At 35.9% G+C, this 14191-nt stretch overlaps 2 protein-coding genes across 4 annotated transcripts in view; one reads left to right on the top strand and one right to left on the bottom strand.

The window, feature by feature from the left end:
* LOC127946950 (protein O-mannosyl-transferase TMTC3-like) overlaps positions 1–5212 on the bottom strand; it is a 30064-nt gene extending 24852 nt beyond the window's left edge. The window contains exons 1-4 of the mRNA XM_052543791.1: positions 5092–5212; positions 3440–3662; positions 3139–3357; positions 857–956 (exon numbers count right to left, since the gene is read on the bottom strand). Coding sequence (XP_052399751.1) covers positions 857–956; positions 3139–3357; positions 3440–3628 — 508 coding nt within the window. The 5' untranslated portion in view covers positions 3629–3662; positions 5092–5212. The remainder of the gene's footprint in view (positions 1–856; positions 957–3138; positions 3358–3439; positions 3663–5091) is intronic.
* Positions 5213–5288: 76 nt separating this feature from the next.
* Positions 5289–14191, top strand: part of LOC127946936 (centrosomal protein of 290 kDa) — a 28400-nt gene continuing 19497 nt past the window's right edge. The window contains exons 1-11 of one of the 3 annotated variants that reach the window (XM_052543766.1): positions 5289–5471; positions 5821–5947; positions 6487–6564; positions 6740–6809; positions 7277–7323; positions 7633–7776; positions 8503–8556; positions 9367–9513; positions 10479–10661; positions 10895–10984; positions 14045–14167. In XM_052543766.1, the coding sequence (XP_052399726.1) occupies positions 5855–5947; positions 6487–6564; positions 6740–6809; positions 7277–7323; positions 7633–7776; positions 8503–8556; positions 9367–9513; positions 10479–10661; positions 10895–10984; positions 14045–14167 (1029 nt within the window). In that variant the 5' untranslated portion in view covers positions 5289–5471; positions 5821–5854. The remainder of the gene's footprint in view (positions 5472–5820; positions 5948–6486; positions 6565–6739; positions 6810–7276; positions 7324–7632; positions 7777–8502; positions 8557–9366; positions 9514–10478; positions 10662–10894; positions 10985–14044; positions 14168–14191) is intronic. The other 2 variants (XM_052543767.1, XM_052543768.1) reach the window with 2 other exon arrangements.

Genomic DNA, 14191 nt, shown 5'->3' with positions numbered 1-14191 from the left:
ACCATGCTGATTTTCCCAATCCAGACAGTACAGAATGGTTAAGCCATTCACAGCTTGATGGAGTGCAACAGAATAGAAAATGAACTCAACGATCTTGAGTCTTAAAAATGCGCTGCTCGTGCTGTGAAATATGATGCAACAGACATAGACATGGGAACTGAAATAAGGAAATAACAGAAAAAATGTATACTCCGTATACTCAACTCTAAACCACATGCTTTTGTCTGCCACCTAATTATATATGGCATCTAATTCAATTTAATAACTGGCATATCATAATTTGATTATTATTATTATTATTATTGATTGAGAGAGTTATTCAACAACACAAATGGAGTGGTGGCCTGGCACTATGCCACCGGAGACATTAATGAGGCTATTTTAGGTCATACAGTATTCTGACCTAAAGAACACTGGCTTAGCATTCTATACAATGCACTATTTAGTCGTACGGTTTCTTTTACAGCTTAAAATGAAGGTGACGACTAATTTAAGAGGAACAAAAGAAATGTGAAACCCTGTAATATAAGAAAATAATCTCTAGTCATCAGACCATAGAAAAGATAATAAGAAAAATATTGTAAAACATTCTGTAAAAAAAAATAAAAAATATCAAGTGGGAGGTTGACAGTATAATATAATAATTGTGGTGGAGAGCATCAAGTCAGAAACAACATGCCAATTTGATTGATCTGTGAAACTGGAGCTGTGTACTCAAGACTTCTGGGTGGGGAGCTCGGTGAGCTTTTGAATGGGAGGCGAGTCGCAGCTTGCGTGTCGTGTTCTAGGAATGAACTTGTTGCAGCGTGCGTGCATGCATGCATGCATGATGTGGTTATGCGATGGCAAAGCTTACCAATGGAGTGATCGGCGCTTTTTGATTTGGTGTATGCCAGGAAAGCAGCCAGCAGGAAAATAGAAGACAGTAACTCTGCCCTGCCAACCACACCTGTCACCTGCATATAAGCAAAGGAATGTGATTAAACAACAGCTCGACGTTCAATTCTCTGAACACTCGCAACAGGAGGAATTCCTTGACCAATATGTGTCAAGCTGATGCATGTTAAATGAAGCATCATATGTTGGATTGACATTATCACTTATAAAGCATGCATTTACAGTTAGATTTCTTCTTATGCCACAGTCGATGGTAAGTTTGTGACAGGTGCAAGAGGAACCAGTTTTAAGCAATCAATCATAACTATAAAAAACTGAAATTATTTTTCCCTTTCATTTCAACCTGTGAGAATGTTTGCTGAAAATAATGCAAGGAGTTATAAGATAATCATACAGTGTACTTAATTGTTATATACAGTATGGTCCAAAAGATTGAACTAAAGTTCAAAACTTTAATTTACTGCACAGTATCAGCATAAAAATGAGTGAAACATTGAATTTCCGAATAACTCTGAATAAATGATTTTTCCCTCTTTTGCTTTAATGACTGCAGCACTCAGACTGCATGACTGCCTCAAGTTTGTGTAAACCCTTATGTGCATGTTGTGCTCCAATGGAAGCAAAAACTCGAACCTTCTGAGGAGTTCACATGCTCAATGTCACAAATTTGTTTATTTAATTAGTGACCTTGAAATATTTCTCATTCACTGAACATCATAAAGTTATCAAATTTTCCTCCTAAACTCTGTTTGTTGGCGGATTTAAATTCGGTTGCGATATGCCATTTTATAGCGCGTCTGATTTCTACTTTGGTAGCAAATGATAGAGCACTGGAGTTTGATACATTTCTGAGAACTGCTAAACAAACTGAATCTGAGACTGGGAAACAAAAGATTTGTTTGCATCATTTCTCAAAGATGTTCATGAAAAGATTCCTTTTGGCATTTTATATATATTTTCACTAAAAACATTTGAATATATGTATGGCAAAATATATGTAATTAAATATAAACAGTTAAATATCACTTCCTTTATTTAATTTAATGAAATAGACATCACTATATTTACTGTGGTTTAGCTTTTACAGTAACCAAGGTGAATCTACTTGGCACAGCTGCTGAAAAAATATGAATAAAAAAAATTATAAAATATATACACTGAATGCAATGCAAATTGCTTTGGATAAAAGCATCTGCTAAATGCATAAATGTAAATCTATTATCAAAAATGACAAATTATCAAAAATATTTATAATTACAAATTTTAAACAACAAATATAATCATTAAATACATAACTATTTTAGACCATGCCAGAGTAAAAAATGTTAAATATATATTATTTATTTATTTTATAGGTGCCATTAAGCAAGACATTTTTATGCAAAGAAATGTACTATACATTATTTCTACAGTCAGTCTAAAGATAATCACTGTGGTAGAGGTTATAATAGTTTTAGAGAAAATTCTGATTAACACTCCAGTTCTTACATTTTTACATTTATGCATTTAGCAGAGGCTTTTATCCAAAGCGATTTACAGTGCAGTCAGGCTATAATTATTATTTCTTTTACCAGTATGTGTGTTCCCTGGGAATTGAACCCATAACCTTTTGCGCTGCTCACGCAATGCTCTACCACTGAGCCACAGGAAGTTCTTAGGTCACCCGCTTGAGGTCTGATCCCCGCAAGAATTTCACTAGCATCGCAGATCTGTACCTGATAAACAATCACCAGTCCTACAGTAATCTACTCTACTCAGATAGTGTACCGCTCCACTGAACTACAAGTTCAGTCACCCTCTCTGAGGATTTTGCCCTCATGAACTTCAAACAAGTGATATCTCACTTACAAAAGAAAGGACAACATAAGAAACAGGAAACAAATATTGACTGAAATGAAAAGGACTCAATTTCAAACAGTGTTTTCATGGTAATGTATGACTGTTTACATGCAATGCATTATCTATTACTGCCACCATGAGGCGGTTCCTACAAAGACACTTCATTCATATTGAAGTTTTTTTGCTCAACTTTGCACTAGAGTTCATTTGCTTAAGCAACAAAGGTGAAGAGTAAATCAAAAAGGAAACTTCAACTTAATGACAAGATCATCCAGTGGCATGTTTATCAAAAGAACGACTTTGCATGAAAGCAACACAAAGAAATCCCAGAAATGGAGCACAACTTTATGTGTCGGCTGCATAAACCATGTCGATGAATCTGGGATAACATCAGTAACTTACAGCCTCTGTGTGGATGGGATGGACAGCAAACAGTAGAGCCGCTATGAGGCTGGTGCTTCGGTCCAACAGCAGGCGGCAGAAGTGCAGGAAGAGGACACACACCACGATATGGAGAACTACATTGAGGAGGTGGTACGATGAGGAGCTCAACTCGCTGAACAGGTAATTGAGGCGGAAGGTGAGGACAGTAAGCGGCCGGTAGGACTTATGGCTCCTCTCCTGGAGAAACAGACATGGTTGGAAACGAGCCTCCAAAAATATCAACGCCATGAGTCAGCAAGATGAATTTCTTCAAGGTTACCTCTGACATGGGTGTCCCCCAGAAGTCATTGAGGAAGAGGTTCTGCAGTGGTGTGGTGGGGCGTAGGTCTTTGTTATCCAGGATAGCAGAGACATCATCGAACACGAAGCCACAGAACAGGCTGTTCCAGTAGCAGCCCACCACCAGTCCAGTCAGAAGACAGATCTCCTTCCATGACACTACAGCCATCGCTGATGTGAGACCTCATTGAGCACTGCAAAGACTGAGGAGAAACAACTGTGACTCCTGATATGATCACAAAATCATTCTGATTCAGACGCATACGTGAACTGGTTTGATTCATTAGGTAGAAATGATTAACAGGCATTGTTTAATAATGTCCTCATATATTCACATAAGACATGGTATGCAAAATGTCATATTGAAAACACCAACGATCTCATACTGAGAGTTTTATTAAGGTTTTCATTCTCATAGTAACGTACTACAGAAATTCACCAAATTTCATCGCAATAACTTATTAGCTTGAGAAAGTATAGCTGTTTGAGTAAACTAGGCCACGCCCTTCATTCTTCTCTGACCTCAGGTGGCCATGCTGAACTTCAAAATGTTTGTGTTGACAATGGCGTTCCAGACTACACGCATGCCAGATTTGCTACAGATTAGGCAAAACTCCAATACTGTGGAAAAGACTCCATGGTTTGTTTAAAAACTGAATAAATAAATAAGTTTACATTTCTATTTTTGTGTTCTATGGTGACAATAATGATCTAGTTTATTTTTGATCGCCAAGTAATGGTCAGTGTTTCAAACCTACTGACCAGCTTTTATGTTTCTACTGTTTATGGTTCTGTCCTTATTTTTTGTTTTAAGGCAGAAAAATTGTTACTGTAATTTAGAATGTATTATAATAATAATAATTATTATTATTATTATTAATGACATGAACAATATTTATAAGCTGTACCTAAAACTCTTAAAAATCGTTAAAGTATTACAATAACTACAACAAAATATTACAACGAATAAGAAACACGTATTTAAAAAAAATCAAATAAAAATTACAACAAAATACAAAAACAATTTAAAATGAAAACTGAAAAATAAAAGTTAATTCAAAATATTAATACATGTTATAATCAGTAAATTAGAGCAAGACAAATATTTAATAACTATAGAAATGTCCATGACTTTCAATATTTAATTCGTTTCGATGACCTTTTCATGCCTGCAAAATATAATTAAAAAATCCCTTGAAATGATCCATGTCTTTTCTAACCCTGACTGCACTGCTACCTTTTGCCTCTATGTTGCAGACCTATTAAACGAATAAATCATTCGAAGGATCAGAATAATACACTAATAAAATAAACTGCGCGCAGTGAGCGTAGCAGCGAGGGCGCAGCCCACCCAGTTAGCATTTGCTATTCATTTAGATTAATCGAATAATTCGATCATTACAGTTATGGAAAAACATCAATGCAACATCCATTACTAATAAATAAGGAAGTAGTTATGTAGTGATTATTAGAAGAAACTAGATTAAATTAACAGTACGTTACACTGATCTGGTTAAAGATCAAGACTAACTTCAGCTTGTCCCATTAGCTTCACTGGCTTCAACCATTTCTACAATCACTACAATCCGCCACCAGTGATCGGCTATATATATAGTCACATGGGGAACTCACCTGGTCATATCTGGTAGAAACTAAATGAAAAGAGAATGTGAGGGTTTATTTTGGCTGAAGCATCAAGTTCGAGCTAAAGCATTGAATTAACAAGGACCCAAAACTGCTTCCGGGTCAAAATGATTGGCAGAATAAAAGTATAGAATACAAATAGAATACTTTATTTTTCGGCAGGTGTCATTTCAATAAATGTATATCTACAGATAGATAGATATTTTCCATATTACTTCCTTTGTGATGAACGTACTGCATAGCGGGGAATAATTTATAAAGCCCAAGGAGACGAATTTACGACGTTCCGCCTTACGACTGTTTTCATGGTTGCCTAGCTGCAGCAGAACAAGGGGAACACAAGATGGCTAGGCAGTTTTATAAATAAGGTCTGAATGCGTGATTTTCTGTCTTTCTTTTAATGAATATGTACAAAAGTTGTCTTTGCGTTATTTAGCAACGCATTTAAAACCAATATTCAGTTTATAACGCTGTAGCAAACAAACACTCCAAAATATGACCAGTTGTAAACACTGCTAGAACAATTCTTGCTAATATCTTGCGTGTTTTTGCTCTCTTATTTATCGTAATACCGTTATTATTCTGCGTTTTTACATGTTTTCATAGTGCCCTGTAAGAAGTCTATGTGAACGAGAATATTGTACATCAGCATTATATTTTACTGTCTGTAAAAAAGGATGGCAATTAAAGGCATCTAACAATTAAACTGTGGTTCAGTTCAGCACTAGCTCATTTGTACAAAAGCACAAAGATGCCTCCAGCCGCGGACTGGAAGCTGCTCATGGGGGTAGACCCAGAAGATCTAGGAGAAGATGATGAGAAAATATGTGATTTGATTTTGCTGGTGAGTTTATGATTTTTAAAAGGCATACAAATTGTGTAGATGATGTACAATGATCACGAAGTATATTTAATTATACTGTATGTTGTATTTTATCATGTAGTGGAAATGGCAGCAATGGAAATAAAAATGTAACATTTTTGTAATGAAATGGCAGAACAATTTATGTATCCTAAATCATATATCCAAATTAGCTTTTTAATACACTGATAACATTTAAAATCACACTTTTTTAATGCATAATTTGACACTTAAACCTTATTGTAAATGACAAACTTTTAAAATGTATATATCTCAAAAAATGTGTGGAATAAAAATAGAAATACTGATAATACATGGTTGTAAATTGTAGCTGTGTGTGTGTATATTTCATATTTGCACAATTACAATGCTCAGGTATTGTGTGTATCTGAGGTCGCATGTTTTAGCTAAACTATAATATCGCTTTGCTTCAAAATAAACATCTGCTTATTGGAATCTGTTCAGGACAAAAGCATTCTACCTGAAATGTTTTTGACAATCATGCTTTTCTCTCCACGTAGGTCAAAGCACGGGACCTGAAAGCAGACGATCCAGAGAAAATAATTCAGCTCTTTAGAATCTCACAAACACTACTGAGGGTGAGACTCATACCATCACCACACATCTGCCTCTTTCATTTAGAAAGCTTTGCATTTCGTTTACTAATTATTTTCTGGTCACTGAAGTCTTAACATCTGCAGTTGCTGTCAGTCATTTTAATGGTATTGAGTGGGCCTGTCTAGATGTTACATTTGATGTCTTACTGACCCTCAGATGAAACTGGATGAAATTAAATGTGCCTATGAGGTTGTAGACAGCGCAGGTGTGGAGCAAGCAAGAATTGGTATGTACGGTCATTATTCGATTTGCATTTCCCACAGGAATTAACAGTGTTTGCAATTTAGCAAAACAATAAAGTTCAATCCTCCTAATAAAAAAGAAAATGTGTGTTTTTTTACTTGTATTTTCATTCATAAAACATCTACTGGTTTAATTCAGAGTTCATTGTGCATATACAATATCAATGGCAATTCAATTGAATGCAGAACATGTCCGTGAGAAATTTCAAATCTCAATCTTAAAATTCTTCAGTAAATCAATTTAGGCTTAAATTCATATTATGTTTAAAAATCCAGTAGGAAGCATAAGACTGAAATGATCTAATAAAGTTTGAATTAAGTCTGTATGTTATTATTGCTCAAAACAACATAATCATATTTGATTGTTTTATGGTTTATAAGGTATGGAATTGATTGTAGTAATTTTAACATAGTTTTATATTTATGCTTGTGTATTAATAAATGATTGCAGAAAATGAGCTGAAAGCCAAAGTGCTAAAGCTGGAAGGTGAGCTAGAGGTAAGAGAGGTATTTCACTAATTATTGTATACAAGTGCACTTATTTGATTTCCATTGTGTGCTGTTTGTGAGTAGTCTTTGTACAAGTACAGTCTTAAGAGGATTACTGGCTTAATTCCTTGTGAGTTGCTGTCTGTTAAAACTATAGTTGTTGTGCACATCACATTTCCTTTGATATGTTTGTTATTGTGAAATAAGTGAGACATCATTGAGCTGCACAACTCACCCGTGTTAAGAGATATATTCAGATGGAGAGTTTGGGGTCTTGGGTCTTGAGCTTTATTCACACCCGCCTTGCTGCCTGTCCAGATGGCCCAGCGCGTGATGGGAGGGGGAGACACACGTTTCCTCCGGGATGAGATTCACCAACTGGAGAGTCACCTGGAGCGCAAAGAGAGAGAGGTAACCCAGCTGGAGAAGGAAATGGGCAAAGAGAGGAAAGCCAATGAAGAGGTAGGCACTTTCAACGATTAGAAAACCCTGAAGTCTTTTTTTATCAGCAAGTGGTCAGTGAATGGAACAGCTTAACCATCAGAAATTCACAGTCAAACTCAAATATTAAATGAGCTATTGTAATTTTTTATCAATATTATATAGATTGCTTATTTCGGCAACCCTGTTACCAGAATTTATTTAATTTCAAAACCATAATTTATGTAATTTTGTTCATTTCCAGCCATAAACATTACATAAACATCCAAATTAAATAGATACAAGTTGATCAAATGCAATGCAATTATTAATATACCTTAAACGTTGCCTAAATGTTGTCTAAACATATCAAACATCAGGAGCTGTTAAATAAATTAAAGAATAGTAAATTGTTTTACAGTAACTCTGGTAACAGCTGAGTGTTTGACTTGATGCACATTTAAATCTGTGTAAAAAAAAAAAGAGAGAACATAGAATGAGATTATTCACTTTTCTTCCTGATATGCTGTAGAAAGGGTCCAAGTGATGATTTTAAGAAACATTTTAATAATAAAGTAAATCAAGCAGAATGTGGGACACTGATAAATATCATGTGTCATGGTAATTAATGCAATTGATTATCAGTGATTAATTCAACTAAAGGTGTCAAAGTTATGTATTTTAATTATTGGATAAATATGGAATAACAGGGATGGTGTGGGATTGAGAACAACCTAATGCATTGCTTGTATGTTTTGCATCTCCCAGCTGGCTCTCCGTGCTGAAGAGGCAGAAGAAAAGAACAGGAAACTAAAAAGAGAGGTCTGTCCAGTCATTTCTGCTGCATAAAGCCTTTATATTGGCAACTAACTTAAATCATTCTCTTTCTTTTACTTTAAATGATCCATTCCATTCTCTCTCTTATATCACCTTCATTTGCTCTTCCTCTCAGCTTTATTCCACAACTGATCATTTCATTTTTATGCATGCCTGTTATGTTTTTTATTTTTATCCTTTTCTTCTTTGCTGTCGTTTCTTGTCAATGTCCCCTCAAGATAAAGCAGCTTGCAAAGAAGGTAAGACCCCAGATTAGGCAGAATTAGAGAAGCCAGTCTATTTATTAGAAACATGTTTATGTCAGTCAGAACTGCACCACCAGTCTGTATATGAAAACCGTTCTGTATATGGCTTCTGAGCAAGTTGTTGAAGGTGTTGTTGATCGTTTTCAATCTATTTCTACTAATACGAGACTTTCACAAATCATTCTCACAGTTTTGATAAAACCTTATACATTGGCCAGTTAGATAATCTTAACATCTATATAAATCATCTCAACTTTCAACAACTCAACAGAGCAAACGTCTGTTTTTAGAACCAGCCCCGAAAATCTCTGAAACCGGCCAACTTTATTGCTAAGCCCTGAGTAATGGCTTCACCATTGTGCAATTATAAAAAAAAAATAAATAATATTCAACACTCCTGCGATGTGAGTCAAGCGTCTGGAATGAAGAATTCAAAAGTACTGGGCTTTGAACAATATGACACCCTGGAATGATGAATGGCGCATCATGATATCCAGTAATAAATCATGTTTGACAGCAGGTTGAGTAATGGATTTGTTTGTTACTGCAGAACGAGCAGCTGCAACAGGATGTGGAGTTCTACAGAAAGGAAGCAGAGCAGAGAGAGCCTCTTCAGACCAAAGAGGAGAGCAATGAGATTCAGAGGAGACTTACCAAAGCCAACCAACAGCTCTACCAGTGCATGGAAGACCTGCAGGTAATCCCCAGATCACCTTCAGCCTGCATTATAATGCCATCATAACACTGTCTAGATTAATACACCTCTAATGCTTCAATACTGGGCCAAAATCAAATCAAAATACACACTTCATTTATACACATGTACATTTTAGTAGCACTTACATTTTTTATGAGCCCCCTTGTATTTGTGTTCAAGATTTCTTTTTATTTTAAATAAATAATACATTTTTGTATATATGGGACTCTGGACCACAAAACCTGTGACTGGGGTATATTTTTAGCAATATAGACAAAATGATTGATTTTTCTTTTCAGCCAAAAATCATTAGGATATTGAGTAAAGATGAAGTTCCATGAAGATATTTGGTAATTTTCCTATCATAAATATATCAAAACCTTGTGATTAGTAATATGCATTGCTAAGAATTCAGTTGGACAACTTCAAAGGCGATTTTCTCAGTAATTTTATTTTGTTTGCACCCTCAGATTCCAGATTTTCAAATAGTTGTGTCTCTGCCAAATATACTCAATCCTAATAAACCGTACATCAATGAAAAACTTATTTATTCAGCTTTCAGATGATTGAATTTCGAAAAATGTACACTTAAGACTGGTTTTGTGGTCCAGCGTCACATATAAAATTTACTGCACTTTGTTATTCCTCTAGTTATTTCCCTTTAGCATGAATATGTGACATATGATTCGGAAATTCATAGAAAATAGATCACTTTTTGAGTTGCATCTTACATTTGCTTATGTCAGTGGTTCTTTTTTTAATTGCAATTAGAATATTTTATTGATTTTAGTCTATGTCAACATCAATATGTTAAAGTGACTAAATGTTTGCAGGTTATTTTTCATTAATTAGTTGTTGTTTTTCATCTAGGTGGTGTCTTTTTTTCAGGGGAGTCCTGTGTATGTGACCTTTTAAAGCATGTTTCAAACGCAATCTCCTGTTTTGTGTCCTCTTCATATTCCCAGCATGCCGAGGACATGGCTGCCAACCTGAAGAGCGAGAATGAGCACCTGCAGAAGAATTTGGAGGAGTCTGTGAAGGAGATGGAGAACATGACTGATGAATACAATAAGATGAAGATCGCAGTCCAGCAGACGGATGCCATCATGGATCAGCTGAGAAAAGAGAGAGATCATGCCAAGCTTCAGGTGCTTTAAGCAAATTTACTGGAATTAGATCATTTCAGTCCTGAATGCTGATTGACTGATATAATGTTTGTGACACGTGAACTGGTTCTCCCAGCTACTTTTGGCAGAAATAAATAGTTACGGTTGGATTTTTCATAAATACATTTGCATGTAATTGGAGTAGCCTCTTTTTGTCATTGAAATAATCAAAATGATTAAATAAATGATTATAATTAATGGATGTCTTTTTAAAGGTCAGAGAGCTAAATGAACAAATCCAGGCTCGAGTTGAAGAGGACGACCCAGTGATGGCTGCTGTAAATGCCAAAGTGGAGGAGTGGAAGGTGAGCCCAACCTCGCTAATGTCAGCTTTGACAAATAAAACCAGTTTATATTTAAATGAGGTGAGGTTTCATGACCGTTTCCCATTTCTCATTACTTCTGAACTGGCTGTTGTTGTTTTTCTTTTGTTTGTATGTGGTTTTACCTGTCTGAAAATGCTCTTTGAGGAGTCAGTTTTCTGAAGTTCTGAAGAAAAGGCTGAATATTTGCTTTAGTGCCAGACTCTGACAACCATTAATTTTGTCATCCGAGTAAGCAATCCAAGAAAAACACTTTTTTTTAACATTGTGCTAGATTGTGTTGTAGATAAAAATAAAATAATGCTTTTCATAAAAAAAAAAAAATAATAATAATTAAAAATAAAAATAAATATATATATATATATATATATATATATAGTACAGACCAAAAGTTTGGACACATCTTCTCATTCAAAGAGTTTTCTTTATTTTCATGATTATGAAAATTGTAGATTCACACTGAAGGCATCAAAACTATGAATTAACACATGTGGAATTATATATGAAATTATATACATAACAAAAGATTGTGAATCAACTGAAAATATGTCATAAGCACTATTCGGACGGGACTAGTTTTCTAAACTACGTTTGAGTTTCGATTCTTACCACCTGACGTCTGTGATTTTCATTTACCAATTCGGACGGGACAAACATCTCTGTGTTTATTACAGAGGTGGGAGGGTCTGATTTGTGCATCTGGGCGTCACAGAGATGACGCGCTCTGTGTGCGTGCATTGCATTCATTCAGAATGATTGCCTTAGTATTATTACACAATAAATACTAAATGGCTAGTATAACAAAACCATGTTAATGTGTGGTTCCTTTAGTTTAACTTGTTTTCCGTTTTTTTTTTTATTTTTTTTTTTATTAAATTTAATTAAAACATTCTGTAACTGAGTACATAAATAAACGTGAGTTATCTTACCTGATGCTGATATTATAATAGCCGGTATTAAGAGTTTACGTGATCTTGCTCTTGATTTTATTATTAGTTTTTTTATTATTTATTTGCTGCTAAGCAAATATATCAAACATCCGCGTGGTAAGAGCATCTACGGTAATTCACGTTGGCCAAAACACACAAGGAAACGCGTTGTGAAATAAAACATCACCGGCAATCACAGACATTCGCATTCGGACGGGATTAGTTTTCTCAGAGGATCACTGAGTTTGCTGAAAAACGGTAGGTAATTTGCTCTGGAATTATCACAGAGGTTGTGTGAGAAAAACACAGACGTGGCAGATTCGGACGGGATTAAAATCACCAAGTACATCTGTGAAACGCAGATTTCTCTAACGACCCCCTGTAAAACTAGTCCCGTCCGAATAGGGCTTATTCCAGGTTCTTCAAAGTAGCCACCTTTTGCTTTGATTACTGCTTTGCACACTCTTGGCATTCTCTTGATTAGCTTCAAGAGGTAGTCACCTGAAATGGTCTTCCAACAGTCTTGAAGGAGTTCCCCGAGAGATGCTTAGCACTTGTTGGCCCTTTTGCCTTCTGTCTGCGGTCCAGCTCACCCCTAAACCATCTGGATTGGGTTCAGGTCCGGTGACTGTGGAGGCCAGGTCATCTGGCGCAGCACCCCATCACTCTCCTTCTTGCTCAAATAGCCCTTGATGCCTTCAGTGTGACCCTACAATTTTCATAGTCATGAAAATAAAGAAAACTCTTTGAATGAGAAGGTGTGTCCAAACTTTTGGTCTGTACTGTATATATATATATATATATATTTATGTGTGTGTGTATGTGTGTTTTTGTCAAAAGTGGGCACATCCCATAGGCGTAATGGTTTGTATACTGTAGAAAATGTATATTCTATCGGCCTTCACCAACCCTACACCTAACCCTAACTCTCACAGGAAACTTTGTGCATTTTTACTTTCTCAAAAAAAACTAATTCTGTATGATTTATAAGCGCTTTGAAAAATGGGGACGTGGGTTATGTCCTCATAAGTCACCCTCTCCTTGTAATACCTGTGTCATACTCATGTCATTATACAGAGTGGTGTCCTGATATGTCACAAAAAAAGGGGAAGTCGTGGCCTAATGGTTAGAGGGTTGGACTCCCAATCGAAGGGTTGTGAGTTCTAGTCTCAGGCCGGACGGAATTGTGGGTGGGGGGAGTGCATGAACAGCTCTCTCTCCACCTTCAATACCACAAGGCACTGAACCCCCTAACTGCTCCCCGGGCGCTGCAGCATAAATGGCTGCCCACTGCTCTGGGTGTGTGCTCACAGTGTGTGTGTGTGTGTGTGTGTGTGTTCACTGCTCTGTGTGTGTGCATTTCGGATGGGTTAAATGCAGAGCACAAATTCTGAGTATGGGTCACCATACTTGGCTGAATGTCACGTCACGTTTTTTTTTTAAAAACAAGAGCAAACGTGTGTGTGTGTGTGTGTGTGTGTGTGTGTGTATATATATATATATACATATATTTATATATATATATATTTTTTTTTTTTTAAAGCTCCCAAATAAAGACAACTCAAAGAAATTTGTGTGGCAAACGAGTAAAATCATTGAATAGATATTACAAAAACATAATATATTTTCCTAAATTCTATTTTTAACATTTGTGACACATAATACATGGAATACAAATTGCCGCCGTAGAGCAATATCACATTAACTAATAACAAGTATCATATTTAACAACATGATGCTGTTACAACACTGAACAAGTTGACACAAATCACCTGAAGACGTTGAGAACATTCCAAGTGCAAAGCCTATAACTATTTTCATTGTAACCGCTCTTTGTTTGAACAGACATGATGGAAAAGGCCCAAAAAGCTAAACAACTAGTAATTAGAGTTTCTACATTACTGCCTGATTTGATGTCAAGCCTCTAAGCAGTGAAAAATCAGCTCCAAATGTCTAACCTGCAGAAAATAGTATCATCCATCATAGCAACCCATAGAGCAACACTGTCACAGTGTGAACACAGTGTGAAATGAGGGAAATGGCAAATAAATTTTTTGGGTAGTTGAGGATGTTCTACATGCTGTAAACTGTCGTGTATTTGTTTCTGTTTCAGAGTGTTTTATCAGGGAAAGATATGGAAATTTTGGAGTATCAGCAGATGATCAGAGACTTGAGGGAGAAACTTCGAGCTGCTCAGATGGACTCTGACAAAAGCAACATTATTGCACTGCAGCAGGTCAGTCACATGAAGATCCACACA

This window comes from Carassius gibelio, chromosome A25 (genome assembly GCF_023724105.1).
Source record: "Carassius gibelio isolate Cgi1373 ecotype wild population from Czech Republic chromosome A25, carGib1.2-hapl.c, whole genome shotgun sequence".
NCBI lineage: Eukaryota > Metazoa > Chordata > Actinopteri > Cypriniformes > Cyprinidae > Carassius > Carassius gibelio.
The sequence above is the reverse complement of the archived record's forward strand: the minus strand, read 5'-3'. Positions and strand labels throughout refer to the sequence as shown.